Below are 21,118 nucleotides of genomic sequence, written 5' to 3' on the forward strand. Positions count from 1 at the left end.
CAAAGCAACGCAAGAGCTCCTATGCGAATGCATGGAGTCAATGAACTGGTCCATGTTCAAGTACTCATCAGCCAACCTGTAAGAATATGCCATTACCATCACTGACTTCATCAGTAAGTGTTTTGAAGACTGCATGCCAAAGAAGGCGATATGTGCATTCCCCAATCAGAAATCATGTTTTAACCAAGAGATCCGTTCCCTACTGAAGTCCGGGTGTCAGGCGTTCAAGACTGGGTGACCTTGATCTCGTCAACAAATCTAGGTACAATCTCCGCAGATCCAGCAGGGACGCAAAGAGACAATATCAGACTAAACTAGAGTTGCAAAGTAACGACACAAACACTCGTCGGTTGTGGCAAGGCTTAAACAATATAACAGGCTACAAAGCAAAGCTGAGTAGAATCTCTGGTAACAGAGCACCCCGTCCGATGAACTCAATGCATTGTATGTTCATTTTGAGCTGGAATCCAATTAACTATTGTCAACTGCCCCAACAGCCTCAGACACACCCATACCTACCGTCACACCCTCAGAAGTTAGATCGGTCTTCTTAAAAGAGAACCCATGGAAAGCAACGGGTCCTGACAGAGTCTCCGGTTGTGCACTCAGATCCTGCGCGGACCAACTGGCGGGTGTATTCGCAGACATCATCAACTTCTCCGTTCCGGGGTTCCCACCTGCTTCAAGAAGACCATTATCATACTCGTGCCAAAGAAGAACTAGACAATGTGCCTCAACGTCTACCGACCAGTGGCCCTGACAGCTATCGTTATGAAGTGCTTCGAGAGTTGATCATGAGACACATCAACACAACCTTGATCCACTGCAATTCGCATACCGCCGCAACCAGTCCACAGCAGATGCTATCTCCCTGGCCCTGCACTTATCCCTGGCGCATCTTGACATCAAGGACTCCGACATCACACTCCTGTTCAATGACAACAGCAAATTACCCAGCCTTCAGAACAGCGACCACAACACCACACAACCCTGCCAGGGCAATCTCTGCAAGACATGCCAGATCATCGACTTGGATACCACCATTACACGTGGTAACACCACCCACCAGGTACCGGCACATATTCGTGCTACTCGACCAATGTAGCCTACCTCTTACGCTGCAGGAAAGGATGTCCTGAAGCGTGGTACATTGGCGAGACCATGCAGACACTGCGACAACGAATGAACGGGCATCGTGCGACAATCACCAGGCAGGAATGTTCCCTTCCAGTCGGGGAACACTTCAGCAGTCAAGGGCATTCAGCCTCTGATCTCCGGGTAAGCTTTCTCCAAGGCTGTCTTCTGGACACGCGACAACGCAGAATTGCCGAGCAAAAACTTGTAGCTAAGTTCCGCACGCATGAGTGCGGCCTCAACAGGGATCTTGGATTCATGTTGCATTACATCCACCCCCCCACCATCTGGCCTGGATTTGCAAAATCCCACCAACTGTTCTGGCTTGAGACAATTCACACCTCTTTAACCTGTGATTATCCCTCTCCCTGGATCTGTAATGATTTGATTACCAGCAAATGCTCGCTTGCCATTGGTCTGCCAGGTGTCTTTCAGTTTGCTCCTGAAAGGATCTCTCCAAGGGCTGTGGACAGAGAAAAGCAAGTCATCCTGATTGTTAACTTTTGTGATATTTCAACTATATTAGTTTGCTTAATTGGAATATACAGTGGCAGGTGTAGGGAGTTAGTTAAAGTTTGTTTTAACATAAAAGATACTTATTGGTAAGTGTTATCACTCCTGAGATACAGTCACCTTTCCTCACAGTTTACAAATTGCAAATAATTTTGTTCTCATCTGGGATCTTAACTGTCATTAGATAACGTTTTTTGTGTTTTATTTGTTATAGCTTAATATCGAGAATATTAAACATTGATAAATGAGTATGTTTTCCTGGTGAATTGTGTGTTTGGTTATTCTTAGACTAATGTGTCAACAAATAGATTTGAGAGCTCATTCATGTTCATTATTTACCAAATGCACATGTCGGTGCTCAGGAAATAAATGGTAGGCAGGAATAACAGATCTCTTTTTTGAGAGGAATATTTCTAGTTTCCTCCTGGAAAAATCAAGAACAAATTTATTTACAATAATTTCTGCTCCATTCAGGTGTACCAGATTGGACAATCTGTTTTAATTGTGTCAATGGAACATTGCAATAGGTCACCACTGGTAGATTTTTCACAACCTGTTTAAAATACCAGGATTTTTAGAAGTTTGGAAAACATTAATGTTCTTCATTGATTTATTTTTGGGTACAGAGTTGAGAAGGAAGTGCAGAATGCATGCAGTGTCCCCAATTGAGATGGCTTAAACAATGCAACTGCTTGAGACATTCATAAAGGGGGATATATTTGAAGGCATTCTGCTAGTCACCAGTGTTTAAACTTAATCCCTGCTGTTTAGTGCTAAAATTAATTTGTTTCTTTACACAGCTGGCAGCACTGGGTCATTCTTTACATTTTGCCAGATTTCTATCATACATTAATGAAAAATCAATAGCCTAAAAATTGCCTGATTAAAATAATTTCTTGTGTGCCAGTATGTCCTGTCAGTCTGCACAGATGCAAACCCATCTGCGTACACACTTAGCACAGGGAATGAAGCGTGGATTATATGTGACACTGTTTTATAATACATCTGGTTGATTCAAATAGTTTGGCCTGAATGTTTGAGATGTTGAATCTTGAGTTTTTCAAAGCTTGGAATTAGGATGTGCAAACATGTTGATTTTGGATATCAAAATGAACAGTTAACAATTGTGTTTTCGAAAAAGGCTACAGATATTATAAAAGGGAATGCCAAGAACTTTTATAAGTATGCTGCTGGTAAAAATGTGGAGAGGGATAAAACTGCTCTGGGATAAAGGCAACAATCTAATTGTGCGAGCTTAATACTATGGCAGAAATATTAACTACGGCAGCAATTTCTACAGATGGCAGAAATAAGAGTGTTAGATAGAGAAAGATAGATAGATAGAGAAATACAGCACAGAACAGGCCCTTCGGCCCACGATGTTGCGCCGAACTTTTGTCCTAGGTTAATCATAGAATTTTGGACAATTTGTCATGGCCAATCCACCCAACCTGCACATCTTTGGACTGTGGGAGGAAACCGGAGTACCCGGAGGAAACCCACGCAGTCACGGGGAGGATGTGCAGACTCCACACAGACAGTGACCCAAGTCGAAATCGAACTTGGGACCCTGGAGCTGTGAAGCAATTGTGCTATCCACAATGCTACCGTGCTGCCCTTAAGAAGTTAACCTACACTCCCTTATTCTACCCTAATCCAAGTACCTATCCAATAGCCGATTGAAGGTCCATAAATTTTCCGACTCAACTACTACCACAGGCAGTGCATTCCATGCCCCCACTACTCTCTGGGTAAAGAACCTACCTCTGACATCCCCTCTATATCTTCCACCATTTATCTTAAATTTATGTCCCCTTGTAATGGTGTGTTCCACCCGGGGAAAAAGTCTCTGACTATCTACTCTATCTATTCCCCTGATCATCTTATAAACCTCTATCAAGTCGCCCCTCATCCTTCTCAGTTCCAATGAGAAAAGGCCCAGCACCCTCAATCTTTCCTCGTATGACCTACTCTCCATTCCAGGCAACATCCTGGTAAATCTCCTCTGCACCTTTTCCAAAGCTTCCACATCCTTCCTAAAATGAGGTGACCAGAACTGCACACAGTACTCCAAATGTGGCCTGACCAAGGTTTTGTACAGCTGCATCATCACCTCACGGCTCTTAAATTCAATCCCTCTGCTAATGAACGCTAGCACACCATAGGCCTTCTTCACAGCTCTATCCACTTGAGTGGCAACTTTCAAAGAACAATGAACATAGACCCCAAGATCTCTCTGCTCCTCCACATTGCCAAGAATCCTACCATTAACCCTGTATTCCGCATTCAGATTTGTCCTTCCAAAATGGACAACCTCACACTTGTCAGGGTTAAACTCCATCTGCCACTTCTCAGCCCAGCTCTGCATTCTATCTATGTCTCTTTGAAGCCGACAACAGCCCTCTTCACTATCCACAACTCCACCAATCTTCGTATCATCTGCAAATTTACTGACCCACCCTTCAACTCCCTCATCCAAGTCGTTAATGAAAATCACAAACAGCAGAGGACCCAGAACTGATCCCTGCGGTACGCCACTGATAACTGGGCTCCAGGCTGAATATTTGCCATCCACCACAACTCTCTGTCTTCTATCGGTTAGCCAGTTTGTTATCCAACTGGCCAAATTTCCCACTATCCCATGCCTCCTTACTTTCTGCATAAGCCTACCATGGGGAACCTTATCAAATGCCTTACTAAAATCCATGTACACTACATCCACTGCTTTACCTTCATCCACATGCTTGGTCACCTCCTCAAAGAATTCAATAAGACTTGTAAGGCAAGACCTACCCCTCACAAATCCGTGCTGACTATCCCTAATCAAGCAATGCCTTTCCAGATGCTCAGAAATCCTATCCCTCAGTACCCTTTCCATTACTTTGCCTACCACCGAAGTAAGACTAACTGGCCTGTAATTCCCAGGGTTATCCCTATTCCCTTTTTTGAACAGGGGCACGACATTCGCCACTCTCCAATCCTCTGGTACCACCCCTGTTGACAGCGAGGACGAAAAGATCATTGCCAACGGCTCTGCAATTTCATTTCTTGCTTCCCATAGAATCCTTGGATATATCCCGTCAGGCCCGGGGGACTTGTCTATCCTCAAGTTTTTCAAAACGCGCAACACATCTTCCTTCCTGACAAGTATCTCCTCAAGCTTATCAGTCTGCTTCACGCTGTCCTCTCCAACAATATGGCCCCTCTCATTTGTAAATACTGAAGAAAAATGCTTGTTCAAGACCTCTCCTATCTCTTCAGACTCAATACACAATCTCCCGCTACTGTCCTTAATCGGACCTACTCTCACTCTAGTCATTCTCATATTTCTCACGTAGGTGTAAAAGGCCTTGGGGTTTTCCTTGATCCTACCCGCCAAAGATTTTTCATGCCCTCTCTTAGCTCTCCTAATCCCTTTCTTCAGTTCCCTCCTGGCTATCTTGTATCCCTCCAGCGCCCTGTCTGAACCTTGTTTCTTCAGCCTTACATAAGTCTCCTTCTTCCTCTTAACAAGACATTCAACCTCTCTTGTCAACCATGGTTCCCTCACTCGACCATCTCTTCCCTGCCTGACAGGGACATACATATCAAAGACACGCAGTACCTGATCCTTGAACAAGTTCCACATTTCACTTGTGTCCTTCCCTGACAGCCTATGTTCCCAACTTCTGCACTTCAATTCTTGTCTGACAGCATTGTATTTACCCTTCCCCCAATTATAAACCTTGCCCTGTTGCTCGCACCTATCCCTCTCCATTACTAAAGTGAAAGTCACAGAATTGTGGTCACTACCTCCAAAATGCTCCCCCACTAACAAATCTATCACCTGCCCTGGTTCATTACCAAGTACTAAATCCAATATGGCCTCCCCTCTGGTCGGACAATCTACATACTGTGTTAGAAAAGCTTCCTGGACACACTGCACAAACACTACCCCATCCAAACTATTTGATCTAAAGAGTTTCCACTCAATGTTTGGGAAGTTGAAGTCGCCCATGACTACTACCCTGTGACTTCTGCACCTTTCCAGAATCTGTTTCCCAATCTGTTCCTCCACATCTCTGCTGCTATTGGGGGGCCTATAGAACACTCCCAACAAGGTGACTGCTCCTTTCCTATTTCTAACTTCAACCCATATTACCTCAGTAGGCAGATACCCCTCGAACTGCCTTTCTGCAGCTGTTATACTATCTCTAATTAACAATGCCACCCCCCCACCTCTTTTACCATCCTCCCTAATCTTGTTGAAACATCTATAACCAGGGACCTCCAACAACCATTTCTGCCCCTCTTCTATCCAAGTTTCCGTGATGGCCACCACATCGTAGTCCCAAGTACCGATCCATGCATTAAGTTCACCCACCTTATTCCTGATGCTTCTTGCATTAAAGTATACACACTTCAACCCATCTCCTTGCCTGCAAGTACTCTCCTTTGTCATTGTTACCTTCCCCACTGCATCACTACGTGCTTTGGCGTCCTGACTATAGTCTACCTTAGTTGCTGGACTACAGATCCGGTTCCCATTCCCCTGCCAAATTAGTTTAAACCCTCCCGAAGAGTACTAGAAAACCTCCCCCCCAGGATATTGGTGCCCCTCTGGTTCAGATGCAACCCGTCCTGCTTGTACAGGTCCCACCTTCCCCAGAATGCGCTCCAATTATCCAAATACCTGAAGCCCTCCCTCCTACACCATTCCTGCAGCCACGTGTTCAACTGCACTCTCTCCCTATTCCTAGCCTCGCTATCACGTGGCACCGGCAACAAACCAGAGATGACAACTCTGTCTGTCCTGGCCCTTAACTTCCAGCCCAACTCCCTAAACTTGTTTATTACCTCCACACCCTTTTTCCTACCTACATCGTTGGTACCAATGTGCACCACGACTTCTGGCTGCTCACCCTCCCCCTTCAGGATCCTGAAGACACGATCAGAGACATCCCTGGCCCTGGCACCCGGGAGGCAACATACCTTTCGGGAGTCTCGCTCGCGACCACAGAATCTCCTATCTATTCCCCTAACCATTGAATCTCCTATTACTATTGCTTTTCTATGCTCCCCCCTTCCCTTCTGAGCCCCAGAGCCAGACTCAGTGCCAGAGACCTGGCCGCTGGGGCCTTCCCCCGGTAGGTCATCCCCCCCAACAGCATCCAAAACGGTATACTTGTTTTGAAGGGGAATGGCCACGAGGGATCCCTGCACTGTCTGCCTGTTAGTTTTCTTTCCCCTGACTGTAACCCAGCTACTCTTGTCCAGTACCTTTGGTGTGGCTACCTCCCTGTAACTCTTCTCTATGACCCCCTCTGCCTCCCGGATGATCCGAAGTTCATCCAGCTCCAGCTCCAGTACCTTAACACGGTCTCTGAGGAGCTGGAGTTGGGTGCACTTCCCGCAGGTATAGTCAGCGGGGACACCAGTGGTATCCCTCACCACCCACATCCTACAGGAGGAGCATGCAACTGCCCTAGCCTCCATCCCCTCTTACTTTACAGAATTAGCTGCCCTGTGGACCAACTGGACCTCCGCCCTCCGACTCTGCTCCCAGTCAGCTGTACTCTAAACTCCTGGTTCCCTTCACGCTCTTTGATAAATATAGGAAATGAAATGTAAGGAGCACCTTACTCCCTCCTCACCTAACTCCCTCAGTCACCAAACTCTCACTGTAGCACTCAAATGCCACAAGCTCAGCACTCCCTCAGTCACCAAACTCTCACTGTAGCACTCAAATGCCACAAGCTCAGCACTCCCTCAGTCACCAAACTCTCACTGTAGCACTCAAATGCCACAAGCTCAGCACTCAGTGCAAACAAAGTCTGCACTGTATCTAGCCCCTATTTATACTGTGACTCTAGCTTCTAAAAACTGGCCTAATGCAATTAACTAATTAACAAGCTCCAGCTGCAAGCAAGTCCAAGTAGAACCTTGTTTAAAGCTGATTCAAAATTCACCTTCTTATAGACCAAACAACAACTTTTAAGTTAATTAACTAAATAAAAGAAATACTAGACTTTAAATAACCCTTATACTCCCTCAGTCACCAAACTCTCACTGTAGCACTCAAATGCCACAAGCTCAGCACTCAGTGCAAACTTATTAGAGGGGCTTATTAGTGTTGGCTTATTAGAGGGGCTTGTGGACCAAACATTTCTTGAAGAGATGAAGAGACAATCGGAATGTAGTCAGAGTGGGTGAAAAGAACATCCAGAAGCACTGAACACCGCATAGACTAGCAGGCAAAAGAGGACCCAGAGGCAGCCAACAACAACACCTCGATCTACCTTTTTTCAGTTTCTTTTATTTGGCTCTAACATGTACAGGGGAAAAAGTTGATTGCTGAGTAACTGGTGAGTTACTCTGCTTAGAATACATAATTTGTAAAAGTTAATTTATGAAAGGGCAGTTCAGCTGAGTGGAATGTGCACCATGTGGGATGTCAGGGATGCACTGTGTGCCCAAAAAGATAGAGATGTGCACCCTTTGGAATATGGGAAGTCAGGGATGCACTATGTGCCCAAAAAGATAGAGATGTGCACCCTTTGGAATATGGGAAGTCAGGGATGCACTATGTGCCCAAGAAGATAGAAATCATTTTTACCAGCCAATGTGTGTTTTTGGTTGCCCCATTACAGAAAGGACATTCTGTATGCTTGCTATCACAGAATCCCAGAATTATTTCAGCACAGAAGGAAGCCATTTGGCCTGTCATGTCTGTGGCAGTATCAAAATGAGCAATTCACCTAGTGCCATTTCCCCAACTTCTCCCCATACCCTTGCCTATTCTTCATTTTCAGATAATAATGCAATTCTCCCTTGAATGTCACAAATACCTCCACCACACGCTCAGACAGTGCATTCTGGATCCTTACCAGCTGCTGTGTGGAAAGGTTTCTCCGTGTGTCTCCATTGTCGCCTTTGTCGGTCTCTTTTGTGATTTCCCTCAAATATGTGCTCTCTCATTCTCGATGCATCCACCAGTGGGAATAGTTTGTTCCCATATACTCTGTCCAGATTCCTCATGATTTTGAATGACTCTATCAAATCTCCTCTCATTTTTCTCTTAACAAGGAAAACAACCCCAACTTCTCCATATCTACGTAACTGAATGTCCTCATTGTGGAACCAGATTTTTGTGAATCTTTTCTGCACTTTGTCGAGTGCCTTCAGAACTGAATGCAATAATGCATTTGAGGCTGACCCAGTGATTATATCCTATGTCTGTAGATTCATATGGGATGAGAAAATATAGTTATAAAGGAAGACTTGACATTTTATTCCACGAACAAAAAGACAAACAGGATAATAGATGTTTTTAAAATCACCCAATTTTGAGCTTCAGGGAAATTTGTAGTTACTGCTACTTAAACCTCGTCAGTTACAGGCTATTTTTAACAAGACTGCTTCCTTTGATTAGAGAGTCAGTGATAATCTGGAGATTTTTTAGCGCTGAGCAATTCAAAATGGACTTATAAGGAAGTAGTTGTGGTAGAGCCCATTGTAACTTTTTAAGGAAAAATATATTAACATTTGAAATAGGAAGATACAGATTTCTCCAAGCATAGATTCAGCACAAATGCACCAAGTTGAATAGACCTTTTCTATGGCCTAAATGTTTGTGATTCCAAAGTTGCATTACAAAACTCTCTCTCATCTTCCCATATGTACAGTTCAATCCCAAGCATTTTTTAATTTTTAAAATAAATTTTGAGTACCCAATTCATTTTTTCCAATCAAGGGGCAATTTAGGTTGGGTTGTGGGGGTGGAACCCACGCAAACACAGGGAAAATGTGCAAACTCCACACGGACAGTGACCCAGAGCCAGGATCAAACCTGGGACCTCGGTGCTGTGAGGCAACAGGGCTAACCCACTGCGCCACCGTGCTGCCCACTCATTCCCAATCATAGTGCAACACCTCTTACTTTACATGTCTGCATGATTGATAGAAATCAGTAATGTTTAATTTGGGACAGAGAAGAAAGCTACCGATCAAATCCTCTTTAGTCGCAAGATTCAGGTGTGTAGAGTTCTGGATTGTGTTGTATTTATTGGATGTGAACCTTGGTCTTGTGATAGCTGTTCATATTGACATGACTGAGGGTTTTCCCTTCTGTATACCCAATTTTGAGCTTCTGGGAAATTTGTATTTACTGCTACTTAACCCTTGTCAGTTACAGGGAAACTTGACAGTTGACCCTTGCCAAAAAACCTCCAATTCATTTTTTAACCGTAATATAAATCTATCCCTTCAGAGTAGAAAAGCTGTGTTTCGGTGTGGATTTTTTTACTTTTGTCAGTCAATTGAAGAGCATTTCATCCAGATGCAACATGATTAGGGTAATGTGTATAATTCTGCCTAATCGCTACTTTGCTCTTTTTCCCTTCTTTCCTGCCCACCAATAAAATTAATTATCATTGACTTTTACAGCACACTTGAATTGTATCTTCTCAATGCAAATGATCATGAATAACTGGCTATATTTACCTTTCTTTGCTAATTCCCTTTATCGATGGTCTGCCGACATGGATGCAAGAGTTGGACAGATTTTACATATGTGCTAGTTTTATGTTTGAGCCAAGGACAGAATTACATTTGTCAAAAGATTTAAATACAGGATTAGTGTTTTATTGGTTCTTAGACATATCATGGTATTCTCAGCAAAAAGCCTGAGGAAACTTGCTGCAGCCTCAATGATGTCAGAAAGGGGAATATTGGTCACTGCCCACTGTTTTGGGAGGTTACTGCTTTGTTTCTTGCAGATAAGCTTGAAAATTCATCTCTGTCAGAGGAATTTTGCTTAATTGAGGCCTCAGTGAACCAGTGCGATCTCTTGTAATTTTGTGTTGTGATGTACCTTTTCAGCTTCAGTAAAATCTTGGGTTTGTGAGGAAATTGCTTCTGATCAACTGCACACTTTTGCAAGGTTTCTGGATTTGCTATGAGAAAATGCAAAGTGATTATTCAAATTTTGTAAAATAATGGTTTAAAATATATATATATAAAAAATTACATTGCTGTAAATGACTAATGAATTAGTAAATTAATACGTAAAGGATAGTGGAGGGATGCCTCATTTAAATGTTCTACTTGAAAGAAGCAGACACATGCTTCCCCAAGAGCTCAGCTACATTCAGTAGGTCAGCAAAAGGTTTAGTGTCTCTTATAATTTGCTTTGGAATTGTGTATTCAGTCTGCCTTCTCTTTTTCACACAGCTATTATTGAGAACTTAGCCGAATTTCGCCCTGAAATGTGCACTGAAGCAGCTCAGCAAGGTCTTCTGCAGTGGATGTTGAAGCGAATAAAGGTAATGCTTTATGAGGACCAAACTTCCCTTCCTGGTTCTTGTTAACTGATAATGTTAACAGTGATTTCTGTCTTCAGGTGCTGTCTCTCTCTCTTTTAAGTCGACGAGCATCAACTCTCCTCAAAATAAAACCCTTGACCCCACCACTCTTGCACACTGCCATCCCATCGCCAATGTCCCTTTCCCCTTCAAAATCCTTCAGTAGGTTGTCGCCTCCCAAATCTGTTCTCTTCTTTCCCATAACTCCATGTATGAATCCCACTAATCAGGTTTCCATGCTACCAAACAGCACATATCAAAGACGGAAATGACACTTGCGTGACTGTGACAAAGGTAAACTTTCCTTTTAATCCTCTCAAACTGTCTGCATCCTTTGACACAGTTAACTAACCATGCTCCCACACATCCTTGTAGTCACCCAGGTTCATTTCCCCTCCTGTTCCTTATTGACACGCTGCCCTTTGGTGACATCATCCAAAAGCACAGTGTTAGTTTTCACACATACACCAATAACACCTCACCAGCTCCTCGCTTGACTCCTCCACTGCTGCTAAACTGTCAGACTTCTTATCCAACATCCAGTCGTGCATGAGCAGGAACTTTCCCCCAATTAAATATTAGGAAGACCCCACTCCTAACTCTGTTCCTCAGTTACAGTCAGAGATTAAGTAAATCTGTGCACAACCTTGGTGTCACATTTGACCCAAGAAGTACTCCTGACCTCCTGTTCATGACTTGAACTGCCTATTTTGCAACATCGCCTGACTTAACCCCTATCACAGCTGATCTGCTGCTGATATTGTTGTGCTTTTGTTATCTGCTGACGTGACTATTTCAATGCACTGAATCTTCCATATCCTACTCTCCGTAAACTTGAGGCCATCCAAAATTCTGTTACCCATGCCTTATCTTGCACCAAGTCCCTTCCACTATCTCCCCCCGTGTATGTCGACCCAAGAGGGTCATTCATCTGTGGAACTCTGTTCCCAGAGAGCAGCGGAGATTGGTCATTGAATATAGTCAAGGCTGAGCTAGATTTTTGATAAACAAGGAAGCTAACAGTTAAGGTGGGATAGACACAAAATGGATTAGCCAGGATCTTTTCGAACAGCAGAGCTGGTTTGAGGGGCCAAATGGCCTACTTCAGCTCCTAATTTTTGCCGTCTTGTGTTGTGAAGTGGTCCCAATAAAATTGCTTTTTACTCTCAAATTTAAAACTGTTTGAATTAAAAATAAATAAATTTAGTTCACACAAGCCTTGATAGATATGTCAGGTGTGAAATACAGTCGTGATGAAGAACATGCCGAGTAATGTATACGTAAGCTTATTGTTCAAATGTTCAACTAAGAATTTGCACTGTGCAAGACAATAAAATAAAGGAATAACAATCATAGCCAAAGGAATTTGGTTCAATTATGCCAGTTATTTTCACAAATATATCACAACATGTAATTTTCAGGCTGTTTAAAATTTTATTTTCTCCATTATTCCACAATAAACCTGCCGCAGAAAGAAATTGCAACTTTAACTCAACTACAATTGGCTTGCACATTAATGATGGCTTTGTGCACTGGACTTAATTGCATTTGTATCAGTAGAAGTTCCATGTAGGCGCACAAATTAGACAATTCTTGCAAAATTTAACAGTTTATTCTCCTTAATTCTGTTACTCCCTGCTTGTTTGTTTTAATTTATTTCCAACTGCGGAAGATTTTACGCTGAACTATATATTTTTTGGTTTGTAAACTTAGTTAATATAGATCAAAAGATGAATGCCGAGTTGAATCAGATACATTGGTACATTTGAGTAATAAGTTTTGGGTTCTTCAATGAACATTTCCCTGGTGGGAGAGAGCAATTCTGATAGTATGTCAACTGGTGCTGCAGTTCCATAGTCAGGGGTTAGTTCTCCATCTGTCAGCAAATGATTGATTATTGAACTTAAACGAGGTGACATGCGTGGCATAGTGATTAGCACTGCTGCCTCACAGCGGCAGGAACCGGGTTCAGTTCCGGCCTTGGGTTACTTGTGTGCTTCCACCTCCTCCCTATGTCTGCATGGGATTCCTCCGAGGTGCTCTGGTTTCCTCCCACAGTCCAAAGACGTGCAGGTTAGATGGATTGGCCATGCTAAATTGCCCCTTAATGTCCAAAAGGGTAGGTCGGGTTACTGGGATAAGATGGGGGCATGGGAGGGTGCTCTTTTCAAGGGCCGGTGCAGATGCGAGGGGCTGAATGGCCTCCTTCTTCACTGTAGGGATTCTATGGTAGGCAAAAAAAACCTTATCGTTATACTGTTTTCGCAGTGTATAAAAAAAACTTGAAAATATTTAATAAATTGATAAGTTGCAGCTATTTGTGTGGCCATCTATTTAAACATTGGGGGAGAAAATGATTTGTGTGGAACATCTGACCTGGTGGGCACTATCTTCTAAAGGTAATTATTTTTCAGACAGGAATCCCTGTAATGTCTGTAAACTGACTACAAATATTTAAAATGAGCAAACCCTTTGAAGTGGCTATTTTAAATTCAACATCATATCTGGTGTAAAATAAATATTTACATTGTCTACATTTTCTTACAGGTGGATATTTTCTGTTGTGTTGATTAATTCCAATGGATAGATCCTGAAACTATTCCCAATCCTGCATGCACTATCAGAAATTGTGCAGATTTCTGCTGAAGGATAATAATGTGGCTTAACATGGAGTCTTATTTCAGTTAGAACAAGAAGTGACACAACAAGTTCATCTGTAGAAGCTGTGAAACACATGCAAATGTCTGTTCCAAGGAGCAATGAATATTGTCAGGTTCTCATTGTTATTACACAAGCAAAATATGGTAGATGCTGCTGAGCCCTTGGGTTTCCTACTGCTCTCCACACCTATCCCAATGAGAACTGAGATGTTATTTTCATGTACTTTGATTTGGATCTTGCTGCTACATTGATTCTAGAACATTAATCTGAGGAAATGTTTGGGTATTTGATGCTTTTAACAAAACCAACTATCGCTCACCAACCTATTGCGTTCAATGGTATCTGACAACCAATATACATAATAAAGAGCAGGCTATTTATAATTGTGTATTTCTCAGCTGGATATGGTGAATCTTGCAATATGCTGACATTCTAACCAGTTGAATTCTATTTTAAAACAGGCCAAGATACCTTTTGATGCGAACAAACTTTACTGCAGTGAAATTCTTGCCATTATGCTCCAAAATAATGATGGTAGGTTTATTTTCTGTGATTTTTTGGGAATTGAAACATGTGAAAATAAGGGAAATGAACAGATGGTAAATAATTTCCTCATCCGAACTCCATAATGGTTCTATCTATCTGGTTGCTTTATCTGTACATCTGTTCACCTATTTGCCATTCGGCTGTCAATGTTTCCCAAACACTAAGTTTCATTTGACACTGTTTGATGAGGTAGCTTTAGGTTACTTTTAAATAACGTGTATTGTAGGAGTCCTAGTATCAATTCAGACCAACATTTGTTTTGGATATGTATGTGAAGGGTGGCACAGTGGTTAGCACTGCTGCCTCACTGTGCCAGGGACCCTGGTTCAATTCCGGCTTTGGGTGGCAATCTGTATGGAGTTTGCATGTTTTCCCCCTGTCTGCGTGGGTTTCCTCTGGGTGCTCCGGTTTCTTCCCACATCCAAAGATATGCAGGTTAGCTGGGGTTACGGGATAGGGTGGGAGAGTGGGCCTAGGTAGGATACTCTTTCAGAGGGTCAGTGTAGACCAGGGGTGGGCAAACTACGGCCCGCGGGCCGCATGCGGCCCGCCAAAGGTATTTCTGCGGCCCGCCAAGTCATTAAAAAAAAAAAAAAAAAAAATTTTTTTTTTAAATTTTTTTTTTTTTTTTTTTAATTTTTTTTAAGGTTAATGGAGGCGGGCTGTTGGGTTACTTACTGGTATAGGGTGGATACATTGACTTGAGTAGGGTGATCATTGCTCGGCACAACGTCGAGGGCCGAAGGGCCTGTTCTGTGCTGTACTGTTCTATGTTCTATATGAGGCGCCCAGAATCATAACCGGGTGAAGTAATTATTTTACTTAATATACTATGCGGCCCTTTGTGAATTGTGAATTTTTGAATGTGGCCCTTGCACGGAAAAGTTTGCCCACCCCTGGTGTAGACCCAATGGGCCAAATTGCCTCCATCTGCACTTAGGGGTTCTATGGATATGGAAGAAATAGCCATCAGTAAAATTTTAGGAGTATTGTCTATGCTGGCATACTGATATTGCTCCATTTCCCATTGTTTAATACCTTAATAGTCTTGGAACTGCCTTGCAGATAAAGTTTAAAATTGCTGCCACCATTCAGTCCTGATGAAAACCGATCAGCTGTACATGCTTAATAGGGCAGCTTTGTTGTCTCATGATGCAACCTGATTCTGATGCTCCTCCCAGATATACCTAACAACCAACCATCACCTAAGGGCTAAGGGGCAGCATGCTAGCATTGTGGTTAGCACAGTTGCTTCACAGCTCCAGGGTCCCAGGTTCAATTCCCGGCTTGGGTCACTGTCTGTGTGGGTTTCCCCCGGGAGCTCTGGATTCCTCAAACAGTCCAAAGATGTGTAGGTTAAGTGGATTGGCCATGATAAATTTCCCTTGGTGTCCAAAAAGGTTAGGTGGCGTTACTGGGTTATGGGGTGGAGGTGTGCTCTTAAGTGGGGTGCTCTTTCCAAGGGCCGGTGTGGACTCAATGGACCCAGTGGCCTCCTTCTGCACTGTAAATTCTATGATGCATGCAAGTTGATGACAACAATGTCCATGTGACTGCACTTGTCACTTTCCTTGCTTCCCATTGTCGTAGGACTTGCCTGCTTTTGCATGATCCCAGAGGCAAAGACAATCCAAGACCTTTGGGTAGGTTGGTAGCTGCAATGGATGCCAATAAAGGATGTTATTCTGCTTCTTGCCTTTTGCTGCAGTACACACTGCATCACCGTTGTGCCATATCTACCGAAAGCACCAAACAAAGTCTCACCCTTGATGCCACAATGGACTTTGTTTCACCCTTCCATTGTGAGATGGAGCTTGGCATTCACAACAAGAAGGGGTGGAAAGGGAGGCTGTAAATCCAGGGAGGACTTTGATCAGATTCCAGCTTCTTTTTCTCCAGCAACATATTAGCCAGGACCCATCTGGTAAAGAAGATGAGTCAGGTCGTAATCTTTGAATCCCACCGTCGCCTTTCAGTGAAACCATAAAAACAGAATTTGATATTATGAGCAGTGCTCAATTCATAATCACTCTTCTACATAACAGATTGAGAGCAAAAGTAGACGGTACCCTTTGCTGTGAGTAGATGTTTATTCTCAGTAACATATAGCAGAACCTCGAGTATCAGAAGCCACTTAGGCTTCATTGATTTCAAAAAGGCTTTTGATAGTGTCCATTAGCAACTACTCTGGTACGTCGCAAGATAGAGCAGCATCCTGGAGTGGTATGTTAACGTCTTCCAAGCCTTATAGGATTACAGCTGGACACCCCAGTCTCTGTCAACACTATCATCACAAGGCTACTTCAAGGCTACCTATTCTCTCCATTCCTTTTCCTCTTGATTATTGTTCTCATTATGAGGAAGGCAGTGGTAGGTGCAGACTTTGTCGTCCCATGGCAACACCACCAGTTGATGGACCTAGATTTCGCTGAAGGCATTGCCTTGCTGGCCGAAGAATTGTGCGAGTTCCAAGTCATGACCACCAGTCTTGAGAGTAGAAGCGCCTATGTAGGTCAATGCATCAGCTGTCAAAGGACAAAGACAATGATGACTGGATAGCAACAAGTCCCTTCCATCACCATCAAGCAACAAAACATCAAGGACGCCAACCACTTCTGCCTAGGAAGCAACATTTCCAGGAATGGCAATCTAGAGATCAATGTCCACAGAAGAATTGGCAAAGCAGCATTAGTCTTCCAGCAGTTCCACACAGTCTGGGTAAACAAGATGGCCAGTAATCTGCAATTCTACATGTCCATTGTAAGTATCAGGTATCAGCCGCATTCTATGCAGCAAGACGAGGAAGAGAATAACAAAGGTTTCAACTAAGTTGGGCGTCTTTCACCAGTGGTGCCTTTGTAACATCCTGAGCATCAATCACATGGAAAGACAACGTCTCCGAGGAAGAACTGCTACAGAGGACTGGTCAGGGAAGCCTGAGGAACAGCATGACAAATGATTGAGGTTGGCAGTGCACATACTTTGCCTCCTTGACATACTCCGGATGGCAGTAGGATGGACACCACCAAATGGAAGAAGATGACTGGGCAGGCGGAAGAAGATGACTGGGCAAGCAAAAGAAGACCTCGTGGCATACATTTAAGGAGGTCCTTTATGAGGTGGGCACCATTTGGGCTGGCATTAAAGATGTTATGATAGATTGGGGCTGGTGGCAGAGTTTTGCTGTCCATTGGGACCGAAGGAAATAAGTACAAATCTTCTATACAAATTGTTGATCTCAGATTAAAGTCAAAACCTAATTTTACGCCTTAAATTAAGCTTAATTTTGTTGTTTATTTAGACTTCTATGAATATTCTGAACTTCTGCATTTCTCATTTAAACCGATTATAAGTTAGTTTCCATCCCCTCCACTCACCCCACATGCATTAATATCAGTTTAATACGATGATGTTAGTATTGCCCTCCTTGTCTACGGTAGTGATGTTCCTATTTAAGGAACAATGTTAATGTGTTAGAAGCAGTTCAGAGAAGATTTACTTGACTACACCAGGAATGAGCGGGTTGTCTTGTGAGGAAAGGTTGGAGACGTTGGGTTTGTATCCACTAGTGATTAAAAGAGTAAGAGTGACCTGATCGAAACCTTTAACATCCTGAGGGGTATTGACAAAATGGATATGGGGAAGATATTTCCATTGTTGGAGAATCTAGAACTAGGGGTCACATCATTTAAGGCAGAGATGAGGAGAAACCTTTTCTCTGAAGGTCACAAGTCTCTGGAACTCACTTCCTCAAAAGGCGGTGAAAGAAGAATCTTTGAATATTTTTAAGGCTGAGCTAGATAGATTCTTGATTAACAAGGGGGTGAAAGGTTATTGGTAGTCAGGATTGTGGTGTTGAGGTTACAATCAGATCAGCAATAATCTTTTTATTTTATAAATTTAGAATACCCATTGTTATCTTTTTCCAATTAAGGAGCAATTTAGCGTGGCCAATCCACCTAACCTGCACATCTTTGGGTTGTGGGGGTGAAACCCATACAGCCATGATCTTTTTGAATGGCGGAGCAAACTCGAGGGGCTGAATAAAATACTCCTGCTCCTAGTTTGTATGTACTTTAAACTTAGTCCTTTACCAATTCAAATTCTTGTTTGATATTTTTACTCAGTTGCAGCAGTTGATACATGCTAACATATAATGTTGCATGCGCTTAGTTAATATTTTAATCTATGAAGAGGAGAAATTATTGACCAAATTACTAACTTTGAAGGAATTTATCTAATATTTGCTGCTGTTGCTTAAGAGGGTAATGGCTGCACCTCTTGGGCCGTGGCTCTCCCTCTTGGGCCGTGGCTCTCCCTCTTGGGCCGTGGCTCTCCCTCTTGGGCCGTGGCTCTCCCTCTTGGGCCGTGGCTCTCCCTCTTGGGCCGTGGCTCTCCCTCTTGGGCCGTGGCTCTCCCTCTTGGGCCGTGGCTCTCCCTCTTGGGCCGTGGCTCTCCCTCTTGGGCCGTGGCTCTCCCTCTTGGGCCGTGGCTCTCCCTCTTGGGCCGTGGCTCTCCCTCTTGGGCCGTGACTCTCCCTCTTGGGCTGTGGCTGCACCTCTTGGGCCGTGGCTCTCCCTCTTGGGCCGTGGCTCTCCCTCTTGGGCCGTGGCTCTCCCTCTTGGGCCGTGGCTCTCCCTCTTGGGCCGCGGCTCTCCTTCTTGGGCCGCGGCTCTCCTTCTTGGGCCGCGGCTCTCCCTCTTGGGCCGTGGCTCTCCCTCTTGGGCCGTGGCTCTCCCTCTTGGGCCGTGGCTCTCCCTCTTGGGCCGTGGCTCTCCCTCTTCGGCCGTGACTGCACCTCTTGGGCCGTGGCTCTCCCTCTTGGGCCGTGGCTCTCCCTCTTGGGCCGTGGCTCTCCCTCTTGGGCCGTGGCTGTCCCTCTTGGGCCGTGGCTCTCCCTCTTGGGCCGTGGCTCTCCCTCTTGGGCCGTGGCTCTCCCTCTTGGGCCGTGGCTGTCCCTCTTGGGCCGTGGCTGCACCTCTTGGGCCGTGGCTGCACCTCTTGGGCCGTGGCTCTCCCTCTTGGGCCGCGGCTCTCCCTCTTGGGCCGCGGCTCTCCCTCTTGGGCCGCGGCTCTCCCTCTTGGGCAGTGGCTGTATAGTATTGGGTTAAGTACGCAGCCTCTTGGGCCCCGGAATTGAGGTCTATCGTGGAAGAGGTGGGTTTATTCTTACTGATTCTGGTCTCTGGGTCAGAAAGTCGAGGATCCAGTTGCAGAGTGAGAAACCAAATCCTAAGTTTTGGAGCTTTGATATGAGCTTGGCTGGGATTATGATGTTGAAGGCGGAGCTGTCGTCAATAAATAGGAGTCCGATGTAGGAGTCCTTATTGTCGCATTGCTCCAGGATGAGTGTAGGGCAAGGGAAATGGCATCTGCTGTGGACCGGTTGCAGCGATATGCGAATTATAGTGGATCTAGGTGTTCTGAGAGTATGGAGTTGATGTGCCTCACGACCAAGCTCCCGAAGCACTTCATTACGATCCATGTTAGCGCCACCGGACGGCAGTCATTGAGGCACGTTGCCTGGTTCTTCTTTGATGGTGGCCTTGAAGCAGGTGGGGACCTTTGAGTAGGGAGAGGTTGAAGTTGTCCGTGGACATATCTGCCAGCTGGTCCGCGCAGGAACTCAGTGCACGGCCAGGGACCCCGTCCGGACCCATCGCCTTTTGGAAGGTCGATCTGACTTCGGAAGCTGTGAAGGTGGGTATGGGTGTGTCCAGGGCTGCTGGGGCAGTCAACAGCTGTTTGATGGTTTCCTGCTTGAACCAAGCATAGAATGCATTGAGTTCATCGGGGACGGGTGCGCTGCTGCTGGAGATTCTGCTCGGCTTGGCTTTGTAGCCTGTTACGTTGTTAGGCCATGCCACAACTGATGAGAGTCTGTAACGCTAGACTGCGACTCTAGTTTGGCCTGATATTGTCTCTTGGCATCGCAGATGATTTTGCGGATGTCGTACCTGGATTTCCTGTATAGGACTGGTTCGCCTGACTTGAACGCCTCAGACCTGGCCTTCAGTAGGGAATCAATCTCCCAATTAAGCCATGGTTTCCAGTTGGAGAACTTGCGTACTACTTTCTTTGGCACGCAGTCGTCCACACATTTGCTGATAAAGTCTGTGACGGTGTTGGCATACTAGTTTAGTTTGGTTGCTGAGTTCTTAAACATGGACCAGTCCACTGACTCCAAGGATCCACGTAGGAGCTCTTCTGTTTCCTCAGACCAGCACTGCACGACCTTAACCGGATTCTCACGCTTATGTTTCGGTTTGTATACTAGGAGAAGGATCACCACTTATGGTCGGATTTTCTAAAGTGCGGTCGGGGGATGGAACAGTAGGCGCCCTTGATTTTTGTGTAGCAGTGGCCGAGAGTGTTGTTGCCTCTGGTGGGACAGGACATGCATTGGTGGAATTTTGGTAATACACTCTTGAGGTTGGCCTTGTTGAAATCCCCAGCCACGATGAACAAGACCTCCCGGATGTTCTGTTTCATTGTTGTTTATAACTGTACAATTCGTCCAGCACCTTCTTCACTTCTGCCTGGGGTGGGATGTACGCCGCTGTGATGGGCTTGCCAGGAGTATGCTGGGGAGACTCATTCCCCAATATCAGGTCCTGTACTGCCCCTTCCCTAGTTGGACTATCTACATATTGCATTAAGAAGCCTTCCCAGATACACCTTAGAAACTCTGCCCCATCCAAGCCCCTAGCACTAAGTGAGTCCCAGTCAATATAGTGGAAGTTAAAATCTCCTACCACAACAATCCTGTTGCTTTTGCATCTATCCAAAATCTCTCTACTTATCTGCTCCTCTATCTCTTGCTGCCAGTTTGGGGGGCTGTAATAAACCCCCAACATTGTTATTGCCCTGTTCCAGGGGGCAACACGGTGGCACAGTGGTTAGCACTGCTGACTCACGGCGCC

At 44.6% G+C, this 21,118-nt stretch overlaps 1 protein-coding gene across 1 annotated transcript in view; it reads left to right on the forward strand.

Annotated features, from left to right (window-relative positions):
- Positions 1-21,118, forward strand: part of ctnnbl1 (catenin, beta like 1) — a 220,712-nt gene that overhangs the window by 103,658 nt on the left and 95,936 nt on the right. Inside the window, exons 7-8 of the mRNA XM_038803075.1 lie at positions 10,858-10,949; positions 14,111-14,183. Of these exons, the coding sequence (XP_038659003.1) occupies positions 10,858-10,949; positions 14,111-14,183 (165 nt within the window). The remainder of the gene's footprint in view (positions 1-10,857; positions 10,950-14,110; positions 14,184-21,118) is intronic.

Source organism: Scyliorhinus canicula, chromosome 7 (genome assembly GCF_902713615.1).
Source record: "Scyliorhinus canicula chromosome 7, sScyCan1.1, whole genome shotgun sequence".
NCBI lineage: Eukaryota > Metazoa > Chordata > Chondrichthyes > Carcharhiniformes > Scyliorhinidae > Scyliorhinus > Scyliorhinus canicula.